Source organism: Ictidomys tridecemlineatus, chromosome 15 (assembly GCF_052094955.1).
Source record: "Ictidomys tridecemlineatus isolate mIctTri1 chromosome 15, mIctTri1.hap1, whole genome shotgun sequence".
NCBI classification, from domain to species: domain Eukaryota; kingdom Metazoa; phylum Chordata; class Mammalia; order Rodentia; family Sciuridae; genus Ictidomys; species Ictidomys tridecemlineatus.
In genome coordinates, this window is record NC_135491.1 from 18,263,551 (window position 1) to 18,288,809 (window position 25,259).

General features: G+C 42.8%; 1 protein-coding gene across 1 annotated transcript in view; it reads right to left on the reverse strand.

Moving 5' to 3' along the window:
- Positions 1–7,569: 7,569 nt before the first annotated feature.
- Garre1 (granule associated Rac and RHOG effector 1) overlaps positions 7,570–25,259 on the reverse strand; it is an 87,517-nt gene continuing 69,827 nt past the window's right edge. The window contains exons 10-15 of the mRNA XM_040280024.2: positions 18,276–18,401; positions 15,935–16,968; positions 14,114–14,279; positions 12,336–12,473; positions 10,831–10,909; positions 7,570–10,267 (exon numbers count right to left, since the gene is read on the reverse strand). Of these exons, the coding sequence (XP_040135958.1) occupies positions 9,959–10,267; positions 10,831–10,909; positions 12,336–12,473; positions 14,114–14,279; positions 15,935–16,968; positions 18,276–18,401 (1,852 nt within the window). The 3' untranslated portion in view covers positions 7,570–9,958. The remainder of the gene's footprint in view (positions 10,268–10,830; positions 10,910–12,335; positions 12,474–14,113; positions 14,280–15,934; positions 16,969–18,275; positions 18,402–25,259) is intronic.

Below are 25,259 nucleotides of genomic sequence, written 5' to 3' on the forward strand. Positions count from 1 at the left end.
TCAAGAAAAAAATCTCATTGATGAGAGGTAACATTTGATCATAAGTCTAAAGGTAAGGGAGATTTAATTGGCTATCTGGGAAGAAAGCATTACAGCAAAGAGAACAACAACTACAAAAGTCTTAAGACAAGCATGTTTAGATATTCCAGAAAGAGAGGGCAACTACAGCTGGAGTAGAGTGAACTAGGAAAGTGATAAAAGATGAAGTCAAAGAGGTACAGGAAGGAAACAAGATCACAAAAGAACCCTCCAAGTCATTGAAGGGCTATGGTTTTTGTTCTGAGAGAGATTGGAGGTCATTGAAGGATTCTAAGCAGAGGAGGGATATCAACTGCCATGTTTTACTAAGGATCATACTCACAAGCCGCAAGAATAGGATACAGATAAGAGGCTAGTGTAATAATGCAGGCCAGGGAGGAAGGCCGCTTTGGTCAAGGGTATAGAAGTTGGGCATGATGGCCTAAATGAAGAATTCACAACTTCCTGGTGAAAGAATGGTTAAGATGACATCCAGGTTTTGACCTGAGTTCCTGGAAAATTGGAATTGACATCAATGATTCGAATGAGGAAGATGTCCAATGAGGAAGACTAGGAGAGGTGCAACTTTGAGGAGAAATAACATGATCTAGGGGCCCCAGTTGTGGCCCAGTGATATAGTGCTTGCGCAGCATGTGTGAGGCACAGGGCTTGATCCCCAAGCACCATATAAAAACAAACAAATAAAATCAAGGTATATATATATATATATATATATATATACACACACACACACACACACACACACACACACTAAAAAAAAACATGCTAAGTTTTTAAAACTGTTAGACATCTAAGTGGAGGTATTGAGTCGAGTGTCCACATCTGGAGCATAGGACAGAGAAGGTCTGGGCTGGAGGAGAAACTTGGAGTCATAGTGAATTGATAGCCACTGAAATCACAAACCTGTAAAGGAGGAGTGCATATAGTCAAAGAAGTGCAAGAACTGGCACTTTTTTTTTTTTTTCCAGTACTGATGATTGAGCCTAGGGGTGCTTTACCATTAAGCTACATCTCCAGACCTTTTCATTTTTAGACAGGGTCTCACTAAATTTCCAAGGCTGACCTTGAACTTGCAATCATCCTGCCTCAGCCTCCCAGGTCACTGGGATTATAGGCATGTGCCTAACTAAAACTGGCACTCTTATTTTTTGGTATCAGGGAATGAACCCAGGAGCACTTAACCACTGAAACACATCCCTAGCCTTTTAAAATATTTGGAGACAGGGTCTCACTAAGTTACTTAGGGCCTCACTAAATCGCTGAGGCTGGTTTTGAATTCTCAATCCTCGTGCCTCAGCCTCCCAAGTTGCTAGGATTATAGGTGTGCGCCAACATGCCCAGCTAAGAACTGGTACTCTTAAATTAAGCTTCTCTATCTGGTTTCCCAGAAAGGCCAGCCCACTAAGGAATGTCCCAAATTGCTACAGCTCCAGGCCTAGGCTTTCCTCTGGCCTACCTCCCAACTCCATGCAATTGCTTCACAAATGGCTTCTCTCTCCCTGCCCAGAATGATTTGAGGCCCTAAAGATAAAAAAAAAAAAGCAAAATAGTAAAGGCTGAAAATTGAAGAAATTGAAGAAATGAGTGGTCATAGGACTTTCCAGGGATAAGCCCTATCCACATGACATTTCACTCCAAGTTTCCAAATGTGTTTTGGGGTATTAATGTACCTATGCCACACTACCTTCTCCAGTGCCTTTTGTCCTCCCAAACATATAAGAATAGCTTTAAGTATTGAGATAAGAGGCAGTAGGTAAGGTTTCTAATGGTTGCTGGTTCCAAGGTGTCACCTTTTTTCCCCCTTATTTTTTGTGTATTATAATGGTATATACTGGTGAGATTGCTACATGTTTGTACATAATACTATATAACAATACAATTTTTCTAATTCTGTTCCCCAGTATTTTCCCCTTTCCCTCCCTTCCTACCTCCCCATGGTTCCTTTCCTCTACTGTATGCCTTAGATTTTCAACTTCTTTTTGACATTCTATAACGTATGCCACCAGCAGTTGGCCTGTTATTCCCAGCAGTTTGAATTACTCCAGATTTTCCTACAATATTTTTTAATTCTTCCCCTCCAGCACAATATTTTTTTTAAATATTTTAATTGTAGATGGATGCAACACATTTATTTTTTTATGTGGTGCTGAGGATCGAACCCAGTGCCTCACATGCTAGGCAAGTGCTCTTCCTCTGAGCCATAACTCCAGTCCCCAGCATAAAATTTTAATATTCAACTTTGAAATTTTAAATTTAATGGGTTTTCTATATTAGCAGGAAATTAGATCCTTATTTGCAAGTAAGAGGTTATGGTAGCAAAGGAGAGAAAACACACAAAGTAGAACAAAGGAATATCAATATTAATATTCCTTTATCAATTTCTAGTATGGCCAGCCAGGTTTACTCTCTGAAGAGCTCTTTGCTAGATACTCTCCCATATAATTGTTGTGGCAGCCCTATGATGGATATCATATTGACCTCCACATTGAAGAGACAGGTCAAGGGGCTGGGGTTGTGGCTCAGCGTCAGTGCACTCATCTAGCATGTGTGAGGCCCTGGGTTCGATCCTCAGCACCACATAAAAATAAATAAAGGTATTGTGTCCAAGTACACCTAAAATATATATATATATATATTTAAAAAAGAGGTTAAGAAATTTGAGCAGGGCACAAGTGGGGCATACCTATAATCCTATCGAATTGGAAGGCTGAGGCAGGAGGACAGCCTTAGTAATTAAGAGAGATCCTGACTCAAAATAGAGAATAAAAAATGGCTGAGAATGAGTTAATGGAGATTTTATATCAACCCTGTCCTTTTCACAAATTCCTGGCTTTTTTTCCTGCCATCTTAGGAAAAAAAATTTAAGAAAAGTAGGGAATCAGGGATCCCCTGTCTCTCTCTCATCCCAATTCTAATATCAACTTAAACTCTATAATATTAACACTAAATAGCAGAGTAGAATTTATTTTTTTTATTTTTATTTTTTTTTTAATTTTTAATATTTATTTTTTAGTTCTCGGCAGACACAACATCTTTGTTGGTATGTGGTGCTGAGGATCGAACCCGGGCCGCACTCATGCCAGGCGAGCGCGCTACCGCCTGAGCCACATCCCCAGCCCAGAGTAGAATTTACACGTGGAAATGGACCAAAATGGCAACTCAGAAGCTAAGACAGCAGTCTGGGCAAATGCAGAGAGGTAGAAAGATCTGGTAGAAAGATTTTATCAACATTTGTCCTCTTGGATTATTAATGTAGGGCACTGGGGCGACTTCCCTAGGAAAGACGGGGAGTACACACAGGGTGGTGATCAGTCATCTACGTCTGGGGGTGGCATCTCTGAATCTTGGGGAGTGGAATGTGTAGTTTGGAAAAACATCAGTTTAAGGTAATTTTATATTCTAAAACTTGTCAAATCCTGTTTTCTGCTCGCATCACCAAAACCTTATGTTGTGCCAAGTGCTGCAAACCACAGAGTACAGAGTTCAAAAGTGCCCGGATCTTGGGAGGGGAAAAGTGACCCAGACCTGGTACTAAGATGAATAATTCCCCCCCCCCCCCAAAAAAAAAGAAATCCCATTCCAGTGCTGGTCACCCTTAAGGGCCTTCTACAAGATGATCTGCCACCTGCAAGTGGAACGGCTGAGGCTGAGGAGGGAATCTGATCCTAAGGCTAGTTAAAAAGGGCAGGGACTGTTAACTCCTGATAAAGCAGACCAGGAGAAGCAGGTGACTCCCATTGAGTTTTTTACTACAGCCTATGTTGGGACCCAACAAGAGCATGGTCCTAAAGATGGGGAAACCGAGACGAGGGCACTTGGATAAGTCAGGCCTTAATTCAGGGTAGCTAGCTGGACAGGGCTCTAGCAGGCCCAGGAGGCCAGGTGGTCAAGGGTGCGAAGGCAAAAGTCCGGGGCAGGGGACTTGGGCGAAGGGGCAGATTCAAGAAAAGGGTTAGTTCTGGGGCGGGAGGCCGGAAGCAGGGCGCGCCGCATCCACGCAGACGGACTTGGAAGAGGCACACCACCGAAGATGCTGAGTCACGGTGTGCCGCGAGGGCCGGGTGCGGGCTCCCAAAGACTGGCACACTCTCCACAGGGGAGGCGAGCGCCAACCGACGCGCAGGAAGACGCGCTCACGCACAGGGACTGCTGGAGGAGGGGCGCGCTCGCGTCTCCGTGTGGGATGGCACGTCCGGGATGGGCGGGGCGAGCTCGTGTGCGCATGTGCCCGCACAGAGTAGGGAGCCTAGAAAGGCAAGTGAACTGACGAACGTTTCTCTCCGCACGTCTGGGATGGATGTAGTGCGCGCGTGTGCGCATGCTCCGGTTATGGGCGGATGTGCGTATGTACACGGGAGTGGGATAACGCCCCCTCTGTAACGCTGGCCACGGGGTTTTCTCTTTCCGCAGCGTTGTCCTCAGGTTTTCTCTAGGAACCCGGTGCAAAGGCTTTCAAAAACATTTCCCCACCGTATATAGGTGTGATGTCCATGAGAATAGAAAATACTAAACTTATTAGATCGGCCTTCATAATCCGATTCTCAGCTTCCAGCGTTAGTCCCTCCTCGCATTTCTGATGACCACGCAGTGTACTTCACACCCCTTTTTATTAGAATTAGCTAATTTCTGGGTTTGGCGGTGGTCCCAGGCACTATCCCGTACCCTGGTGATGTGGACGTGTACCAGACTTTCTAGTGGAAGGAACAAATGCAAACACACTAATGCCAGGACAGCGCTAAGTGCTATGAGTAGGGGTAAAAGCCTCGCTGGAAGATTGGCAGTGGTCTGAGAAAACTGATGGAGCCTTACCCTGTTCAGAACTACAGGCAGTCCTGGGGAGGAAGGAAGGATGTGTGCACAGGAAAGCGTGGAGGCTGTAGAGGAAGAGGGAGGGGACGGGTGGACCTGGTTGGTAAGTGTGCTTTAAGATACACGTATAGGACTTGCTGAGAGTAAGGGAAGGAGGAATCAAGAATGTTTTTCTTTTTGGCCTGAGCACCTGAGTGCACGGGTGGTAGTTCTCTTTTTTAACAAGAATGGGAAAGATGGGGTTGTCTCCCCTAAAAAGATTTTGAGTTTCAAGTGCAGGAGCTACATTTTCTTTGCAGTCCTGGCTTCTACCAAGGACCAGTCCCTAGGAATTGAGCAGACACTCTTGAAAAAAGTCTTAACCCATCACTTAGGCCCATATCACATTAAAAAAAAAAATATATATATATATATATTAGCAGGAAATATATATTAGCTCTTAAGAGAGTAAACCTGGCTGGCCATACTAGAAATTGATAAAGGAATATTAATATTGCTATTCCTTTGTTCTACTTTGTGTGTTTTCTCTCCTTTGCTACCATAACCTCTTACTTGCAGATAAGGATCTAGTTTCCTGCTAATGTAGATGGACACAATATCTTCATTTATTTTTATGTGGTGCTAAGGATGGATCCCAGTGCCTCACACGTGCTAGGCAAGCACTCTACCACTGAACTACAACCGCAGCTCACAAGTCATATTCAGTCCCCTCTTCTGACACATAGCCAGCCTATCTTTTTGACCTCCAGGTGCCTGTCCCCAGAGATTCCTTGGACTCCTGGGTAGATATAGTTGAGAGGCAGCTAGTTATGTTGTCCACCTACAGTCGAGGAGCTGACCATTGGCATCAGGAGGCTTCTCACAACAGTGGCTTAGCAGGATAGAGAGCAAATCCTCTCACAGCCTATGGTTGGCACGTGGCAGGAGCTTCCCAGGTGGCCAATTTGTTTTATGGGGGGATACTGAGGATTGAACTCAGGGGTGCTTTACCACTGAGCTATATCCCCAGTTCATATATATATATATATATATATATATATATATATATATATATATATTTTTTTTTTTTTTTTCTTTTTTAAGTTGCTGAGGCTGGCCTTGAACATAGTATCCTCCTGCCTCTGCCTCATTGGATCTCCCCAGGCAGAAAAGGAGTGTCATAAGCCTCATTAGTACCTCAACTACCTGTATGTTTGCCTTCATTTCTCAGATGGGCCAAGGCCTCCAAGAACCCTCTAAGAGCTCAGATATAACTTTTCTTCTACTTCCATCCCTACCTGTCTGGCACATAGGTAATAGGACTCCTCTTATATTTTCATCACTTTTGTGAACAGCACTAGATGCTTATGTACAATAGGAAAACATTTGAATAAAATATTTTTTAAAATTTCCTTGTTAGCTTTTTATTACTTATTTTCTGACCTGGGGATTGAACTCGGGGCCTTGACTATGCTAAGCATGCATTCTACCACTGAGCCCTCAAGACCATGCTAGCATTTTCTTTTTTTTTTTCCTTTTGGTACTAGGGATTGAACTCAGGGATGCTTTGCCACTGAGCTATACCCAGCTGTAACCACTGCACGCCCCCCCCCCCCACTTTTTAAACTTTTTTTGAGATAGTCTCACCAAGTTGCCAAGGTTGGCCTCCAACTTAACAATCCTTCTGCCCCAGCCTTCTGAGTCACTGGGATTATAGGCATGCACTATTGTGCCTGGCCCTGCTAGAGTGTGTGTGTGTATGTGTGTGTATTTATATTTTGTTGTATGGGACACAATACCTTTATTTTTTCTATTTTTATGTGGTGCTGAGGATCAAACCCAGGGCCCTGCACATGGTAGACAAGTGCTCCACCACTGAGCCACAACCTCAGCCCCCTGCTAGCATTTTAGTAAGAATTCAGTGTATTCTTCATTACACTCATGAAACATGGATGTTGCTAAGCAACCTTGTCTTGAAGTAAATTTGGAAGGCTCTGGTACTTGGTCCCTATGTTCAATTTCAGGGCATCTCACAGTGGTATTTACCCTTGGTGGTTATATATTAATACAACATTACTCAATTTTCCTAAATTCATGAAAATAATTCAATGAAGTGCTGCTTTCTCCAAGTAAAACTGAATTGAAATTCCCCTATAACCCTCCATCCATTCATGGTTCTCATCATCATACAGTCTTCCTTCTGCTTGGCAGGACAGCACCATCCAATGAAACAGGTCCTTTTTTAACCCTGTGAGGCAAGGTCTCTTGGCACAGATGGGGTTCCTGGAGTGGGGCGGAGGGGTGGAATAAGTCTTCATCCTTGGAAAGACTAGCTGAGAAAGTACTATCACCCACACTTGGTGGGATGTGGGTGTTAGCAGACCCCAACCCTGAGAGCATCTGCATCCTTCCAAAAGACAGTCTCCTTTACCCCTATATTGGATGCACCTGAGAGGCCTAAACCATCTATGGCCTTAGGGAAGCCAACAAGAGGTTGGTTGTTTTTCCTGCTCACCTGAGAGGCCTAAACCATCTATGGCCTTAGGGAAGCCAACAAGAGGTTGGTTGTTTTTCCTGCTCACCCATGCCAATTCATCCTGAATCTCTAAGTGGTCTTCCCCCTTGAAAAAGTCTCAGAATCTGAGAAGAGACTGACCTAAAAACCAAATGTGGGCAGCATGAGTCAAGCAATGCATCTAACATGATGTCTGTTGCAGTTCATTTTTAAATAAAGATTCAGAATACTATTAAATGTATATTTTTAATAAAGCCAATAGTTACTTTACTTATAGGAGCTTTTAAAAGTAAGATACAAAATGTAGAGTTCCAGTTTGGAAGCATTGTAACTATTCACACAATGTCCTGCTGATGCCGGAGCAAGGCAGCCACGCCCGGCCATGCAAAGGACACATGCACGCACATATGCACGCACATGCACATATGCATGCGCTCTCTCTCTCTCTCTCTCTCTCTCACAGACACACACACACACACACAAAACACACACACACGCGTGCGCTTTGGCAAGACCCCTCTGCCGAGCGCAGCACCTGGAATTACCAGTGTTCAGAGCAAAGTGGTGCTGGGCACACAGCACCTACATGGAAACTACACAAACAGCTTCACACAGTCACAGCCCATGGAGATGCAATTACAAAATATCTTTCATAATAGGAAAGAAGAAAAAAATTGGAAAGTGACAGTTTAACAATGTCACCTGCGCTGGGGCATTGAGAATTGACCTCTGTCCAGGGTGAGGTCTTTGGGGAGGCACTATTAAAATAAGAGTACTTTAGTATAATAGAACTCGAAATACAGGGCACTGTGGACACATTACTGAAGGAAATAGAAAACTATCTTACAAGTAAAACAGTCACAAAGAACTTCCAACAGATTAGTGTGCACACTGTGACAGTTAACACAGACGAGAGCCACGCAGGATTGATGCAAAGCATGTGCCTGAAAAACTCTATGTACAAAATAGTTATCTGTAAACATGGTGAGGTGAATATTCAGAACCCATGGTGAAAGGATCATTAAGTACAGGCAGCAATGGCATCCCCACACAGCACAAAAGACAACACCCAAGGCCTGGAAACAGCCTGACAACACAGTACTAAAAATTCAGGTGACTGGGCTCAGACACCCTAAGGGTCCTCTAAAATGTGTATGTGTATGTGTGTAAGTGGGTGTGGGTGTGTGGTGTGTGTGTACACAGATATTTATTTTTATTTTTGGTATTTTTAAATAGAAATTTACTTATATCTGTAGAAAAATGAGAACATAAATGTGTTATTACAATCTTTGCTGGAAAAGCTTATATGGAGTTAGAAAGAATAAACCATTTATTAGTAGTTAACATATATTAAAATGGTTTAATGACTTAAGAAAATATAAAAAAAATATTAATACTGTCAAACTTTCATACCAGAAAATATCATGGATTTTTCTCAATTAGACTTTTTCAAAGATGAAATATGAAAAATTTAAATAAGTTTTATATAAAGAACTTTCTGCAACCTCAATTAATTTACAGTGGGATATGTCTATTCTATATAGATATATTTATTATTATTTCTCAATTTAAGCACCATTCAATTCTTCTGGATCCATTCTGGCTGGAAAATATCCTAATTCCACAGGATGTTATCTTTTTAATGGCACATGTTAACCGAAAATGAGGTGGATTTTCTTTTTTAAAAGAAAAGACTTTAATTCTTATCTACATCTTAACTGGTTTGTCTTTTGAACCAGCGCACAAATGTTACTGCAGTTTCTAGTGCAGGTGTCTCTGTGCAGCCCTTTGACCACACTGCCCCACTTTGAGGACCCTTCATGCCTCCAGCCATGTGTGGAAGGATCTGAGGACAGCAGGTGAAGCCTTACTTTGCACACACCAGCAGCCTGCTGGCTCGTCCTCATGCACTGTCAGGAATATACTTCTGACATCAGCTATATAATCCTGCTTTTGTAAATCTGGCAAAGGCTATCTGTATTCCTGGATGTTTCTGGGTAAAAGGGGCAGCTCACCCACAGAAAACCCAGGTGATTGCTTCTGATCATAAATATTCTGTTTTCCTGTTTTTGTGCTTAAATAAAGATTAGTGTTGAGCAAACCTCCAGCCGGTATATCTGTTATCTTAATATGTTCAATGCACTTTAGACAGGAGATGTTTTAGCTAAAAATCTACATGAAAATAGCTATGAAATCAGTGATGGGTGTGGTCACCACTCAATGTGTTAAGGAGGAATAAGAGGGTTTCATAAGAATGGTCAGTTTTGCTCTTGGCCTTCAGACCCGATGTCTTCCTAACATATAGCAGGATTAATAACCTCAGAACTATGTTTCTCAAAGTGTGGCCTCTGGCCACCTGCATCATAATCACTCCAGGTGCTTATTAAGCATGCGGATTATCCAGCAACCCCCTGAGTGTGATCTATCTCCAGCTGGCTCTCCAGGGGTCTGCTGTCTTCAGAAACCAGGCTTGGAGCTGCCAATCACCCCTGTTCCCAAAGAAACCTCCTGGGATGGGGTGCACTGGTCCTCTGAGGGGCTGGTATGAGCTAGTCAGCCCTGGGGTGGGAATACTGACCCCAACAGCTCTGGGTGGGCAGGAAGAAAGGCCCTGGGTCAGTACTGAGGCAAGTAGGCTGGCCTGCGTTCAGCCTTCCCAGGGAAGGCCTTAAAGCCCTTGGGTGCTGCCTTGTGTGCTGGTGGGGGTGGGGGTTGGGGTGGGGTCTGCACATAAGAGAAGGAGGCAGCACTGCAGTCGCTGGTTGCAGCCCACACAGGAGATTGCAGCATCTGCATGGTGTCGTTCCACTGGTTGCCGGGACTGGCGACTGCATAGAGTGGTGCACTTGGGCTGGGCAGTGTGCTGGGCAGTGGGGAAGGGTGTTGCCAGGGTGCTTTGGGAGGCCACGTTTTGGTTTTGTTATCCTGAGGGACAGAAGAGGGTTCTTAGTGGCACTTTTGGTGGTTCACCACCTTTTCCCACCTTCCCAGATCTCTGGTTCTTCTTTACACCGAGGAGCAGGGTGAAAGCCCTAGCCCACCCCACAGCCTTGTCAAATGGAACTTCTTACAATGATAGCAATGCTCTATGCCTGCACCATCCAATAATAGTAGCCACTTGCCATCATATATGGCTAGTACATCTGTGGAACCGAATTATTTATTTATTTATTTATTTTTGCAGTGCTGGGGTTTAAACTCAGGGGTCTCATGCATGCTAGGTTATCTAGCACTCTACCATTGAGCTACACCCCCAGTTCTTAATTTATAATTAATTTAAATATAAACGGCCACATGTGGCAAGTAATGGATATCATATCCCTAGAGCTTCTTCTATATGTGGCTCTGAGTCAGCTGAGATGGCTAACTATTTAGATAAACTCATGAGAAAAAGAGATTCACCACAAAGAAGACTGTGACTTTGAGGCCTTAAAACAGAAGCTGTGGATTCTTGCCCATGGCCTTAATCATAAGCCAGCCCATAATACCTGGTTCATGTCCTCCACTGTAGTTAGGAGAGGCGGTGAGGGTAGCATGCTGGTCTCCTGCTCTCCACTGCTGTGTTTCCTGAAAGAACCAAGAGCCTAGAGCAGTGATTGCCTGGCTTTCTATCCAGCTTAATTCTAGGGGTCATCCCAGCTGCACAGCTCTGGTCTCCAGGCCCTGGTTCCAGGTGAGAAGGGCTTGGGTCCATTGAATTCAGGGGCAGAAAGAGCTCAGCACTGGGTAGGGAAGGCATAAAGATGGGCACTGGCTTTCTTCAGCTGCTCTGAGTCCACCAGCTCTGACTTTTTGTTAATTTTTTCAATAAATTACCATGCACTGGGGGGTGTATGGAACTTAAAAACAAAATTCATTAGTTTTAACAACACTGAATGAAAAAGACAGGATGTATCAGGATCAGAGCTGGTGCTCCTGCAGGCAAGCAGAGTCTGCAGAGCTGGTGACAGAGGTAACTTTTTAGATGTTTGATCAGCCACAGGTCTAGAACAGAATCTTAAACTCCAGCCTGGGCTCAAACCCACTCTTCCAGCATTTCTCCCACCCCAGTTCACAGTACTCCCTCTACATAGCAGCTCAGGCCCGGAACTTTCTATCATCCTGATTCTGCTTTCATATACACCTCACTGCCAATGCCCCACCAGTTGCTCCCTCACTTTGGTAAGCCCTCTGCTCTCTGCTCATCCGATGTCTCCCTAGTTGCCCTTCTGAAAACAGAAAATTCACCTGTTCCCTATGTTCTATCCTCATCACTTGCTTTATTTTTCTTCATAATACCTAAACTAACCTGACATTTTTTAGAATCTGCCTTTCCTAATGAGAATATAATTATTTCCATGAGGAAGAGGGCTTTTTTTTTTTTTTTTGCTATCATATCACCTAATATGCTACAGCTGCTACCGAAAGAAACTAACAATGAATAGCCAAGCACAGTGGCTCAAGCCTGTAATCCTAGCAGCTTAGGAAACTGAGGCAGGAAGATCGCGAGTTCAAAGCTGCCTCAGCAACTTAGCAAGGTTCTAAGCAACTTGGTGAGGAGACCCTGTCTTTAAATAAAATACAAAAAAGGGCTAGGATGCGGCACAGTAGTTACGTGCCTTGGGTTCAATCCCCAGTACCAAAAGAACAAAAGTAACTCCTCTTTTTTTTTTTTTTTCAGTTCTAGGGATCTAAACAAGGGCTTCCTACCTGCTAGGCAAGCACTCTACCACTGAACTGCAACCCTATCCCTTTAAAAAATATTTTTATAAACAAATTTTGAAATAGGATATCACTAAATTGCCCAGGCTGGCCTCAAACTTGCCGTTGTACCTGGCTCTGAAGGTACTCTTTAGAGGCCTTACAAGAGATGGTGCTGGAAAAGCCCTTCTACCTTTCTCATACAGCAGGCTGGCAGTTAATAACGGGCTTCCTGAATTTTCTAGAGGAATGAACTGTGGGTCACACTCATATGCCCTTCTCTCCACTCCTTGATTTAGAAATCTCTTCATACCTTCTCTGCTTGACAGCAGCAACGAGGTCAGGTCCTGAAAACATGGAGAACAAGCTGTCCCCATTGGCTGAAGATGTCTCATCACTGGAGCTGGCTGAGTCTCCCTGAGCACCCGACCAGCCGCTGTGCAGGCCGTCCCTGAAAGCCAAAGAGAAAAGCTGGTCCCTGGCCTCTGACAGTCAGATTGGACACTAGATGGACAGCTCTGAGTTTAACTGCCTCCCTCCACTCAGGCCCTAAATGAGCAGTCCTTAACCTGTACTCATCTCAACCAAACAGTGCTCTCTTATCTCTCCGATCAAAAAACTTAGTTTTCTTTCTCTCCCTTAAATGCTTTTTGTTTTTGTTGTTGTTGTTTGTTTTGTGTGTGTATGTGTGTATTAAGTTATACATGTTTTATTTTTTTATCACTTCCTTTTATTCTTCCCAGAAGCCTATGGTTTGTGTATGAAATTTAGAGAAATAAAAAGTTGAGATGCTCTTTTCCCATTCATATTAACCAGGTAAGCAATATGAGATGTGAAAAATTCCCATTTTTTTCCTAAAATTTTTAAAATACTTTTTTAGTTACAGTTATTTATTTTTATGTGGTACTGAGGATTGAACCCAGGACCTCAAATGTGCTAGGCGAGCACTCTACTGCTGAGCCACAACCCCAGCCCCCCATTTTTAAAAAAAATTTTTAGTTGTAGTTGGACACAATACCTTTATTTTGTTTATTTTTATGTGGTGCTGAAGATTGAACCCAGGGCCTCACACTTGCCATGCAAACACTCTACCGCTGAGCCACAACCATAGCTTCCCCATGTGTTTTTTTATATAAATCAATAATCCCCTTAAAAATCTGAATCATATACCATACATTTGCTAGGTTTTTTTTTTTTTTTTGGTGGGGAGAGCTTGGGATTGTGTTTAGGACCTTGCACTAGGCCTGGTGCTCTATCACTGAGCTGTGTCCCCAGCCCTGACTTAACATGCTAGGTAAGCACTCTCCCACTGAGCCACAACCCCAGCCCTGCCTTTTTGTGTGTGTGTGTCTGTGTGTGTAGCTGGGGATTGAACACAGGGCCTTGTGCGTGCAAGGCAAACACTGAACCAAATGAGCTATATCCCCAGACCCATGCCTTTGTTTTTTGTAGGTTATAATGATAGTACTTAATAACTTACACGGGTTTTACAGCCATGCTCATTTAACATGGGCTTTATGTTGAAATGAGTATAAAGACCATGTTGCTGGGTGCAGTGGTGCATGCCTGTAATTCCAGTGACTCAGGAAGCCAAGACTCAAGAATCTTAAGTTCAAAGCCAGTATCAGCAAAAAGTGAAGTGGGAAGTAACTCAGTAAGACACTAAGCAACCTAGTGAAACCCTGTCTCTAAATAAAATACAAAATAGGACTCGGGATGTGGCTTAGTGACCCGTGTTCAATTCTCAGTACCAAAAAAAAAAAAAAAAAAAGAAGAGAGAAGACCATGTTAAACATATAAACACTTTATAAATGTTATCATATGAAATTCTTCTCTTGAGTGGAAGAGTCTGTGGTAAACCATACACTTATGCTAATAGTGTGTTTACAGGGACACATCATACCAGCTGGCATTTTATAGTCAGTCACAAAACTCTGATTCCCTAAGACTTCTTTATATCATTCTCATATGGAGGTTGGATTTCAATTGCCTAATATGAATGCACAAAGGCCAATGAGTCTCCCTTCTCACAGAAACAATCTGGGACACCCAGATCTCAAACTCAACTTCCTGGCTGTACCCAGTACTCACCCTTCTGTAAAGAATTCTGGAAAAGGCCAGGTCCGATGGGCATCATCCATGGGTGGCCAGTTGCCCCGTGGGTTGCCAGGACGACGACCATGCTGGGCTTGCCGCTTCTGCTGCATTGCCTGGCTCACTCCTGCCACATAGCGTGCAAACTCTGGGTCTGAGCCCACTGTGTTGAGATAAGGAACAAACAGGATTTAAGGCATCTTAACTGGCATCTTGTTTCATCCCCAACTTTTGAGAATGTGCTGGTCACATGAAAAGTGGTGAGGCTCATCATGCCCCAGATAGTTGTAGACTATGGATATCAAACTGCAAAGTAAGGTGGGACTTTTAGCATACAGGTCTGGAGTTGGGATACAGTTTGTGCAGGGGACTGTAAGGAAGGGTTATGCCTAGGTGAGGCAGGCTGAATGCGAAAGGAAGACAGAAAAAAGGTTTAATTTATCCTTTTAAGACAAATACTAGTTACTTTTAACATTTCCAATGTCCTGGTGCTACGTACCTAGAGTACCTAATAATTTAGAAAATCAGATGATGACTTTGGTCAACTAAATAGCCAAAAGTTATCAAAGTGCCAGGGTCAGACAGATAGAGATTATATGCCATTCCCACTTGAGCCAAACTACGATCCAGTATTTTCCTGGATATTAGATAACAGACTTGCTCATTCAGTTTGAAGATGATATGAGTGGGAAGTAATAAGATATTTCAGGATGCAATAAGAATCGGGTAGAAACATACCAGATGGAGCTAAATAAGGATGTGCAGGGCAGTGTAAGTGTGGGTGTGTGCGGGGGAGAGGGAGACACAGAAAGCATTTGGAGAAGTGATAAACAAAAAGATACAAGAGGGCTCAGAGTAAGGTGCTTGTCTAGCGTATTCAAGGGTCTGGGTTCAATCCCTAGCACCTGGGAGAAAAAAAAAGATATGAAGGAAAGTATCTATGCATCACAAATGAAATATGATTCATGTGAGGCAAGCACTCTACCAACTAAGCTATATCCCCATATCCGAATTTGATTTTAAACTTAATTCCTCTTCCTGGTTTATTTTAGTTTTGTATTTAAGTTCTTTCTCAAAAATTTTTAGATGACTCTGGTGGCATTCTCACACTGTCTACACCAGAAACTGTATTCTATAAAGCAGGAAAGTGTTCTACTACCTTAAAATATTTTTTCCCCCCTGGTGATCCTAGGGATGGAACCCAGGGCTTGATGCATGTTCAGCAAGTGCTCTACCACTGAGCTACATTCCCAGCCCTCTACCACCTTAAACAGGCACTAGAGTTGGGTAAAAAGAAGCATGAGAATATGTTGTATAGTCAGGAAAACAGTGCACCACAAAGAGCTGTCTGCATTGACTTTCAAGTCAGATTGGAGCCACTTGAAATATGGGACTATGAGCCATTCAAGCAATTTCTCTCTCTTTTTAGTTATAGATGGATACAATATATATATTTGTTTGTTGTTTATTTATTTTATGTATTGCTGAGAATTGAACCCAGTTCCTTACACAGGCTAGGCAAGTGCTCTACCGCTGGGCCACAACCCCAGCCCCTCACGTAACTTCTCTTAACCTCAGTTCTGTCCTCTATAATGTAAAAAATAGTTGCACTTTCCTTCTCAGCCTCTTCCTCATTACTGCTTTCCACTCTTGCAGGATCTGCTCTGTACTTGCCTCCAGACAATGATAAAGGGTCTTAAAGGGGGATTAAGTTATTTCACTTTCATATGTAAGGCTGTAGCAGACAGGCCCAGAGAAGTTCTCAAGAGATCACATTTTATGTTTAAATGAGGTGAGAAGTAAGGAAGCCTCACATACCTGCAGGATCAAAAGGCAGAATCTCTCCCAACATTCCAAAGACTCCATCATTTTGGTCACGGTTTGGCCAGGTGTTATTTCTAGGTCCCTGTGGTTTTTGTCCCAAAACCTCTGACATCACATTATCCATGTAGCTGCTCACTAGGCCCAAGCTGTACAAATCAGAACTGAGATCAGATATGCCAGGCCACTGACCAAGAGGAGACAGATTTGCTCCAACAGGCTGTGCTGGCTGCTGGGATGAGCTATGTACCCATTTCCCAGGTGCCCGAGGCTGGGGTGGGGGCTGCTGTGGTCCAATGGGTTGAAGCAGGTGTTGGTAGTACTGGACCTGGGGTTGTTGTTGCTTTGGGGACTGCTGCTGAGATGCCAAACCTGGCTGGGATGTCAGACTTGCGTGTGCCCCAGCCTGTGGTGGCCGTGATGAAGGGGGCGCCGGCAATGATGGCTGCTGTGGATGCATGGCTCCTGCCTTCTGCTCAGTCACCATGGCTGTTGCAGCAGAATTACGCCTTGTCACCAATGGGGAACCCTGATGCGACTGGCCCATGTTAAAGCCTGAGAGAAAGTCTATCACCTCCTGCATTTCCTGATCAGTTGGCAAGTTCATACCCTTGTCATCCTTGCCATCATCCCCAGGCAGGAAGTTCTCACGCCTCTCTAGGAGAAAACCATTGGCCATTGGATTACTGGAATTCTGAGCTGACTGTGAAGGGTCTGTAGTCCTAGGAAAATTACCAATGTTCAAAATGCTTTGTAACCGTGTGTCAATGTTACCAGGCATTTTGGCCTTCTCTTCCGAACACCCAGCTATGAAGACATTTTTGGAAGGGGTACTTGGGATGGAATAATTTGTGCTGCCACTAGAGCTGGTACATGAAACTTTCTTGGTGAACCTGGATGTCAGTTTGGAGAATGTCTTCTGCAGGCCACCTGAAGACTTGTTTCCATTTCCAGAAGGCAGGTCAGCCTGGTTCCCAAAATCACAAATCTCCCTTTGAAGTTGTATCTGTATGCAGGGTAAAGCTTGTTCCCTATTTAAATGGGGGTAGGGGATAGGGGTTGAGACAAATATACAAATTGGTTAATGAGATGGATGAAATGGACCTCTCTTTTTTTTGGCAGAACTGGGGACTTGCATATGCTGGGCAAGCCCTCTACCACTGAGCTACAACTCTAGTCCTAAATGGACCTTTTTGCATTTAAGAAAAACTGGTTCCTAAGCATAAGTGAGGCCCTGGATTTGATATCCAGCATTGCCAAAATAAAAAAAATTTTGAGAACAAAAAAGACCTCTCTGGTATCAGGTTCATTATTTTACAGATCTAAAAAAAGTGAACACCCAAGGGTTTGAGTATATATATTCTATGGTGTTCTAACACAGGAATGTGAAAATGAGTAACATTGAATTCTGGCTCAGGAATTTGAATGAAACTCTTTAACTGTAGCACTGGACAGCAAAGCATGAGAGAGGTAGGGATATAAGAACAAAGGGATAACTCTGTGCCTGCAGGATGGAGACTGAGAATGAGATTCAGCAGAAGGACAATGCATAATCCTACATATCAGGGGGTGGAGGAGAGGACTTGGGGGATACTATGATTGCTATTATCAAATGGATAGATGCTGCTTCCAAAGATTTTTGAACATTTTTTCCTGTACTAAAAGGGAACACTACAGTTAGAAAGGGCATGGGGTGGGAGCTGAGGCAGGTGATAGCGGGTGTGATCCTGGAGAAATCATTTCACTGTTCAGACCCTCTGGGTACTCATGAGTTAACAGAGAGGAGACGTGGCTAAATGTTTAAGATATCTACCTCTTCTAAAACTAACAATTCACAAAAAAGATAATCTTCCAGCTGTCAGCTGCCTTCAGATATAAGTAAATTGTGTGAAGATTATAAGTAAATTTTCTTAACATTTCTCTGCTCTTAGTTCACAAGGAGAATATGAGTTGGGTTAAAGGTTATCTTGATGGATTTACTCTCATGATAAAACAAATAATAAAGGCAAAGTGTTAACAAATTGGATACTCTGGGTAAAAGGCAAAGAGCAATTCTTGCAACTTTTCTACAACTTTTTGAGTATTAGAGATTGAACTCAGGGCCTTGCACTTACTAGGCAAATGCTCTGCTACTGAGCTACATCCCCAGTCCAATATAGAGGTTTGAACTTATTCCAAGATAAATATTACCCAAAAGTTCTCTTTCTTGCCTTATTTACCCACATACTATCAGTGACATGAACACACATGAAACTGTACATAGTCACACTGTCAGTGGGTATGGACCCAACACAAACCACTTGCACAGCCAATTCAAGCGACTGCTGCAGACACCAACCTCCCAGCCCTCCAGCGGTTTATGTCCAACACAGCTGTGTAAAGCACATCCACCAGACCCAGGGTCTTCTCAGGATCGAGGCTTCTCTGCAGCAGAGACATAGTAGCAGGGTCTTCTTTCAGGCACCTAGGCATAAATCAGGCTGCATTAGTCTTAGCTGCACTTTTTTGCAAAGGTGTTTTAAGAAAGCCTCAAGGAAAAGGCTACATCTTTTATGCCCTCTTGGCATCCAGTGAAAAATCAATAATTATAAGAATAATGAGAGAACAACTAGGCTTACATTGGAACTTACTGCTCTGCACAAGGGGGAAGAATCAATAGCACCTGGGATCTTGTGATATAATAAGAAATAACGATGCTCCTTGACTTATGATGGGGTTACATCCCGATAAACTCATTTTGAGATGAAAACATTGTAGGTCAAATATGCAATATACATTTAATACAATTTAATATAAAGAACATTATAGAATGGCTTAGTCTAGTGTATCTTAAATATGTTGAGAATTTACATTAGCTTCCAACCAAACAAAAACATCTACCACAAGCCTGTTTTAAAATAAAATAGTAACTATCCATGTCATTTACTGAATACTGTGCTGAAAGTGAAAAACAAAATAGAATGGTTGTATGGGTACACTTTCACACCATCATAAAGTTGAAAAAATTCTTAAGTTGAACAAATAAGTTGGAGACCATCTGCCTATATTTGGTCTCCACCTCCAGTTTCTGGCAGAGAACTCCTAAAATTTTTGTCACTTTCTGATTGGGGTGCTAGGAGCAGCTTTTATTCTGGTGTCTGGTCTCTGACATTGGTCCCTGACACAGATATCCTAAATCCCTTAAAATTTCCAGGGTGACAAGATGTCTTCTATTCTAGTGAGGACACTTTTCCCGACCCCAAAGGTACTGGAGATGGAACCTAGGGGCACTCTACCTCTGAGCTACATCCCCAGCCTATTTGTTTGTTTATTTATTCATTTATTTATTTAAATATACTGGGGATTGAATTCAGGGACACTTAACCACTGAGTCATATCCCCAGCCATTTTTTGTATTTTATTTAGAGATAGGGTCCCACAGAGTTGCTGCTGGGATTGTAGGTATGCACCACTGTGCCTGGCTTTGATTTTATTTTTGAGACAGGGTCTTAATAAGCTGCCCGGATGGCATTGACTTTCTGATCCTCCTGCCTCAGCTTCCTGATGAACTGGGATTTCAGGTGTGTGTCACTATGCCTGGCTATGATATCACTTTTGGTGGGCTCCTGAATAGCTTCAGGTGGGGACTGGTCACTAGAAAGATCAAGTCACGATGAGAAGGTTGTGACTTCTGTCCTCTATCTTGGGAGACAGGAGAGGGAGAGCTCTGGACTGAGTTAGTAATCAATCACTCCTATATGATAAAGCCACCAAAAACTCCTAAACTATATGTTTGGAGAGCTTCCATGTTGGTGAACACATCCAGATGCTAGGAGGAAGACATAGTTGGATACGGCCTGGAGGCTCTGCATCCCTTCCTCTATATACTGCTCAATAGATCTCTGAACATCTGGCTATTCATCTGTAACTGTTGTAATATCCTTTATAATAAACCAATAAATGTAACCCCAACTTGTAATAGGCTTACACTTGGAGTTTGAAATGGGAAACAGCCTGTGGGCTGAGCATTAACCTATGGGCTCTGTGCCACTCCAGGTACTTAGTGTCACCATTAAAATGTAGGCTAACCAGTATCTGCAGAAAACTGGAGAATTGCTTGGTGTAGAAAACTCACACATTCAGTGTCAAAAGTGTTGTGTGAGTACAGGACTTTGTAGACCTCCGTGGATTGCTATCTATGACTGTCTTTTGAGTAGGAAGAGAAGAACTTGGTGAAGGAGATGACTTCAGGAGGCCTAATGTCCTCTTACTATCCAACACCCAGGATAATACTAACTTTTCTCTTTGCCCTGATGAGATTCTGTGGTCTGGCACAATTATCTGCTCCTCTCCAAACTCTTCCATAATGCTTCTGCCCCTCCTTCCTTCTACAAAATTGGATACTTGTATCAAAGACAAAGTCAGTGGAGGAAAAGTTTGCTCACAGTTTGTAACTTGAACTCACTGCAAATTTTAGGCAAACAACAAACATGACCTCCATAAATTAATTTTTCCTCTTTTAGTTTGGGGGTGGGGGTTGTGGTACTTGGGATTGAACTCAGGGGCACTCTGCCTCCAAGCCACATCCTCAGGCCTATTCTGTATTTTATTTAGAGACAGGGTCTCACTGGGTTGCTCAGTGTCTCACTGAGTCGCTTAGAACCTCACTTTTGCTGAGGCTGACTTTGAACTCATGATCTTCCTGCCTCAGGCTCCCAAACTGATGGGATTACAGGTGTGCCCAGCTAATTTTACCTTTTTTTTTCCTAGTTGTAGTTGGGAAAAAATACCTTTATTTATTTATTTTTATGTGGTGCTTAGGATCGAACCCAGGGCCTTGCACGTGCTAGGGGGAGCACTCTACCACTGAGCCACAACCCCAGCTTACTTCTTTTTAAGATGACTATTTCACACCCTTCCCCTCTCCACAGTGATCTGACATCCCTGTTACCTCTTCCATTCTCATCTGTCTCAACTCTTACTAAGCTAAGAAAATGCAAGTTAGCAGAGGAGATCCACCTCACCTTCACTTTCTGGTAATTCCACTAGTTCACCTGCATCTGTCCACATGCTTGTTTTCCCTCCTGTCCTACTGTAAGGCACAACTTGCTTTTGCCATAGTTTAGCCCTCCAAACGAGTGCTGGATACTGTGTGCCCTTTTGCATTCCCAAAGATTATATGATCAGCTTATTCCCCTGTGGCACTCCCTAGGAGGCAAAGAAAGCAGCCTCTCTGATCACCCTCTCAGCCCCACATTCCCCAGGTACTGTCCCATTTTTCTACTCCCCACGAGTAAATGCACTCTTTTCTTCCTTACTTCCTATTCTTCTTTTGCTCCACTCCCATTAGAATTGTATACTCTAACTCAATTAATATAGCTTTTAAAAAAATTTTTTAGACGTTGATGATCTTTATTTTATTCATATATTTATATATGGTGCTGGGAATCTAACCCAGTGCCTCACACATGCCAAGCAAGTGATCTACCACTGAGCCACAACCTCAGCCCTTTAAGATAGGTTTTTAAAAGCCAACTTAGATCTTGCTATGGTTTAGATATGAGGTATCCCTCAAAAGCTCAATGCAAAAATATTCAGAGATGGCTGGGCTCAGTGGTGCATGCCTGTAATCCCAGCAGCTTGGGAGGCTGAGGCAGGAGGATCATAAGTTCAAAGCCAGCCTCAGCAAAAGCAAGGTGCTAAGCAACTCAGAGAGAGCCTGTCTCTAAATAAAATACAAAATAGGGCTGAGGATGTGGCTCAGGGGCAGAGTGCCCCTAAGTTCAATATCTGGTTCCAAAACAACAACAACAACAAAAGTGCAGAGATGAAATGATTGAATTATGCAAGCAGTAACCTAATCAGTGGATTAACCCACTTACTGGATTAATTGGGTGGTAATTGTAGGCAGGCAAGGTGTGGTTACAGAAAGTAGGTCACTAGGGGCATGTCTTTGAGGTTTATATTTTGTTTCTGGTTGGGGGAGTGTGTTTTTATGTTTTTTCTCTCTCTCTCTCTCTCTCTCTCTGTCTCTCTCTCTCAGTTGACATGTCCTAAGTTGCTTTCTTCTGCCACACCCTTCCACCATGATGTTCTGCTTCACTTGGGTAGAGAGCAATGAAGTCAGCCATGTATGGACTGAGACCTCTGAAACTGGGAAAAAGTTGTTCTTGTCAGATAGTTTGGTCACAGTGATAAAAGCTAATGAAAACAGGGTCTCCAAAATGTTGCTTAATCTCTCGGCAACATTTTCTAATGTTTCTCTCCTCCCAGAAACATTATCTTCAGTGCCCCAGGCTTGCTCCATTTTTCTTCCATCCAGAAAGCTCCTTTCTGGTCTCCTCTGGTAACTCCTCCTGCTCCTGCCTCTCCTCCCCTACCACCTCTGTATGGTATAATGTTCCTGCTTTTTGTTCTCTCTCCTCAGAGAGAGGTAACCTAATCAGTACAACTCACACCCCTCTCCCTCCAAAGCTATCCTGATTCCTACAGACTTCTCTAGTATAAAAGTGACACAAATGTCCACTTCAAAACCTACAAATCATCTTTAGCTCCCTCACACCCTATAACCAACCCATCAGCAAATCCTGAGAGCTTGTCTTCCAAAATGTACTTTGAATCCAGGCACTTCTCACTACATCTGTTATTGCTGCCCTGCTCCAGGAAACCACCACCTCCTGCCTCAGGAATTAGTTTCTATCTAATCTATTTTTCTCTATTCCTGCCCCTCTAAAGTGCATCCTTCACACAGCAGCCAGAGTGAGTCAAATCAGATCACATCACACTCTGCTTAAAACATTCCAACAGCATCTCATCATGAATGAAATAAAATCTAAACCCCTCACTATAGCTCTCAAGGCCCTGTGTGACCCGGCCCCTCTACCTTGTCCCTAAAGCTCTGTCTGAGTGGGTTTGCACATGCCTGAGGATCTTTGTTCTTGCTGCTGCCTTTGCCTGGACTGCTTTTCCTTGAGATCTTGATATGGCAAACTGCTTTTCACCACTCAGGGCACTTTGACTAAGGGGCCCTTTTGTGGGTGTCCATGCCAGGGGCTGCTTAACCACTGAGCTACATCCCCATCTCTTTAATTTTTTTCTTTTGAGACAGGGTCTCACTAAGTTGCTGTGGGCTGGCCTTGAACTTTTGATCCTCTTGCCTCAGCCTCCTAAAGCACTGGGATAATAGATGTGTGCCACCATGTTCAGGCAAGAGGTCTTTCTGAGAGAATACAGTCCACCAAGAAGATGCTGTTGGCCAGTTTCTGGGCATTCTGGGAGCCAGATGTGAAATAAGCAATTGTAAGGCCACCCTAAGGGGGCAGCAGTACTACCCAACATTACTTGGCTTGAGAAGAAATATATCTGGGGATGAGAGGTAGATAGCTAGAAGCTCAGGAAAAGGTAAGCAACAAGGCAAGCCCTGCTAGTGCCCAAGCAGACCTCAGACTCCTGGGTGATAATCTTGATCACTGGAACAGGCCAAAGTTCAGTGCATCCAATTCTCTCAGCCTGGAATCACTAACTATCAGGACACATTTGCTCTATGTTCCCAAGCTGACTTCAGATTGTGATTTGGCTTGTCACTGATTTTGCCCACTAAGAGATCATTTGCTAGATGCTGGTGTCATTGCAAAATGGAGCATTATAGTTCCTGGTGGTAATAATTTTTCTTTCTGGGAGAAAAAAAAACACAAATTGGCATTTTTAATTAATTTATTAATCTTGAGAGCTGATCAATAATATGCCCTTGAGATCAAACCTGATCTGTGGACAAATCACCAAGACTTGTTTAAAACTCTTCACCTATACTTAAATAAAAACCTCATATCCCCCAAGGCCCTGCAAATGTTGATCTGTTCCCCCTCTTTATCACCACCATCTCTAACCATGCAAGTTTACTCCCCAGGTCTCCCTTTTTGCTGCCTTCCCCCCCTGCTCTCAGTATGGCCAGCTCCTATCAAATCCTACTACATCCTCAAAGAGGCCCTTCCTGACTAACCTCACCATCTACCAGTCTCCTCTCCTCCTTTACCTCAATTATTCTCTAGCAAATAACCTGGCTCTCCTCATTTGTCCCTCATACACTTGCTAGTGCTTGGACTCACTTCTTATGCTTATTAGCATTACAACATAGGTTCTGTGAGAGGCAAGAACTCTGTCTTGCTCGTGATTAAATCCCAAAGAAAGGAACAATGCCTGGTACACAGAAGGTGTTCGGTAAATATTTTTTTGGGAAAAAAAAAGAATGGATAGATACCTTAAACAAAATATATGACAACTTAAAAATATAAGTAAAGTATTTCTTTGGGGAAAAAACATCATTTGAGCCAGACATAGTGGTGCATGCCTGTAATCCCAGTTGCCCAGGAGGCTGAGGCAGGAGAATCACAAGTTTGAGGCCAGCTTTAGCACTTTAGTAATGCTCTAATCAATTTAGTGTGACCTTTCCTCAAAATAAAAATAAAAAATAAAAAAATCTGGGACTATAGCTTGGTGGTAAAGCACTGCTGGGTTCAATCACTAGCACCAAAAAAAAAAAAAAAAAAAAAAAGAAAGAGAGAGAGAAAACATCAAAAACATCATCTGGCAACTGAACACTAACAGCAGAGAATATAATCAACTCTTGACTTGCTTTGTAAGTCTTATCTTTTCAAAGACATAGTAAATTAATCACTCTGTTTGCATTCAACAATCACGTAATTTGTACAGGTTGAGCATCCCTAATCCAAAAATCTGAAATGGTCAAAAATCCGAAATTTTTTGAGTGCCAATATGACAACACAAGTTGAAAATTCTATACCTGAAAATTAGGCACACTAAATACATTGTATAAAATTACCTTTAGGTTAAGCGTATAAGGTGTATATGACACATGAGTTTTATGTTTAGATTTGGGTTCTGTCCTCAAAATATCCCATTATATGCACATCCAAACATTCCCAACTCCAAAAATATCTGAAATCCAAAACACTTTTAGCCCCAAGCATTTCAGATAATATATACATCTCAACCTATAATTTCAAAGAAACAAAAACCTTTATAATTTGCATCTTTACCAAAGCCTACCAGCAGAGGGAGTCTCTACAAGGAATCACACTCAAAAAGTTGTTTTTTTTTTTTTTTTTCTGGGAGATGTAGTGAATTACATAGGAAATCAATGGGGGGAGATAGGGGGAATGAAGTTCTGGAAGAAAATCCAGAAGTGCTAACTATCTTAATACTAGCTGTCTATATTCGCCCAACTATATGAAAGTTCGATCTGTCCTCCTCAAAATAAGAATCCTGAGGCTAGGGCTGTGGCTCAGTGGTAGAGCACTTGCCTAGCATTTGTGAGGCACAGGGT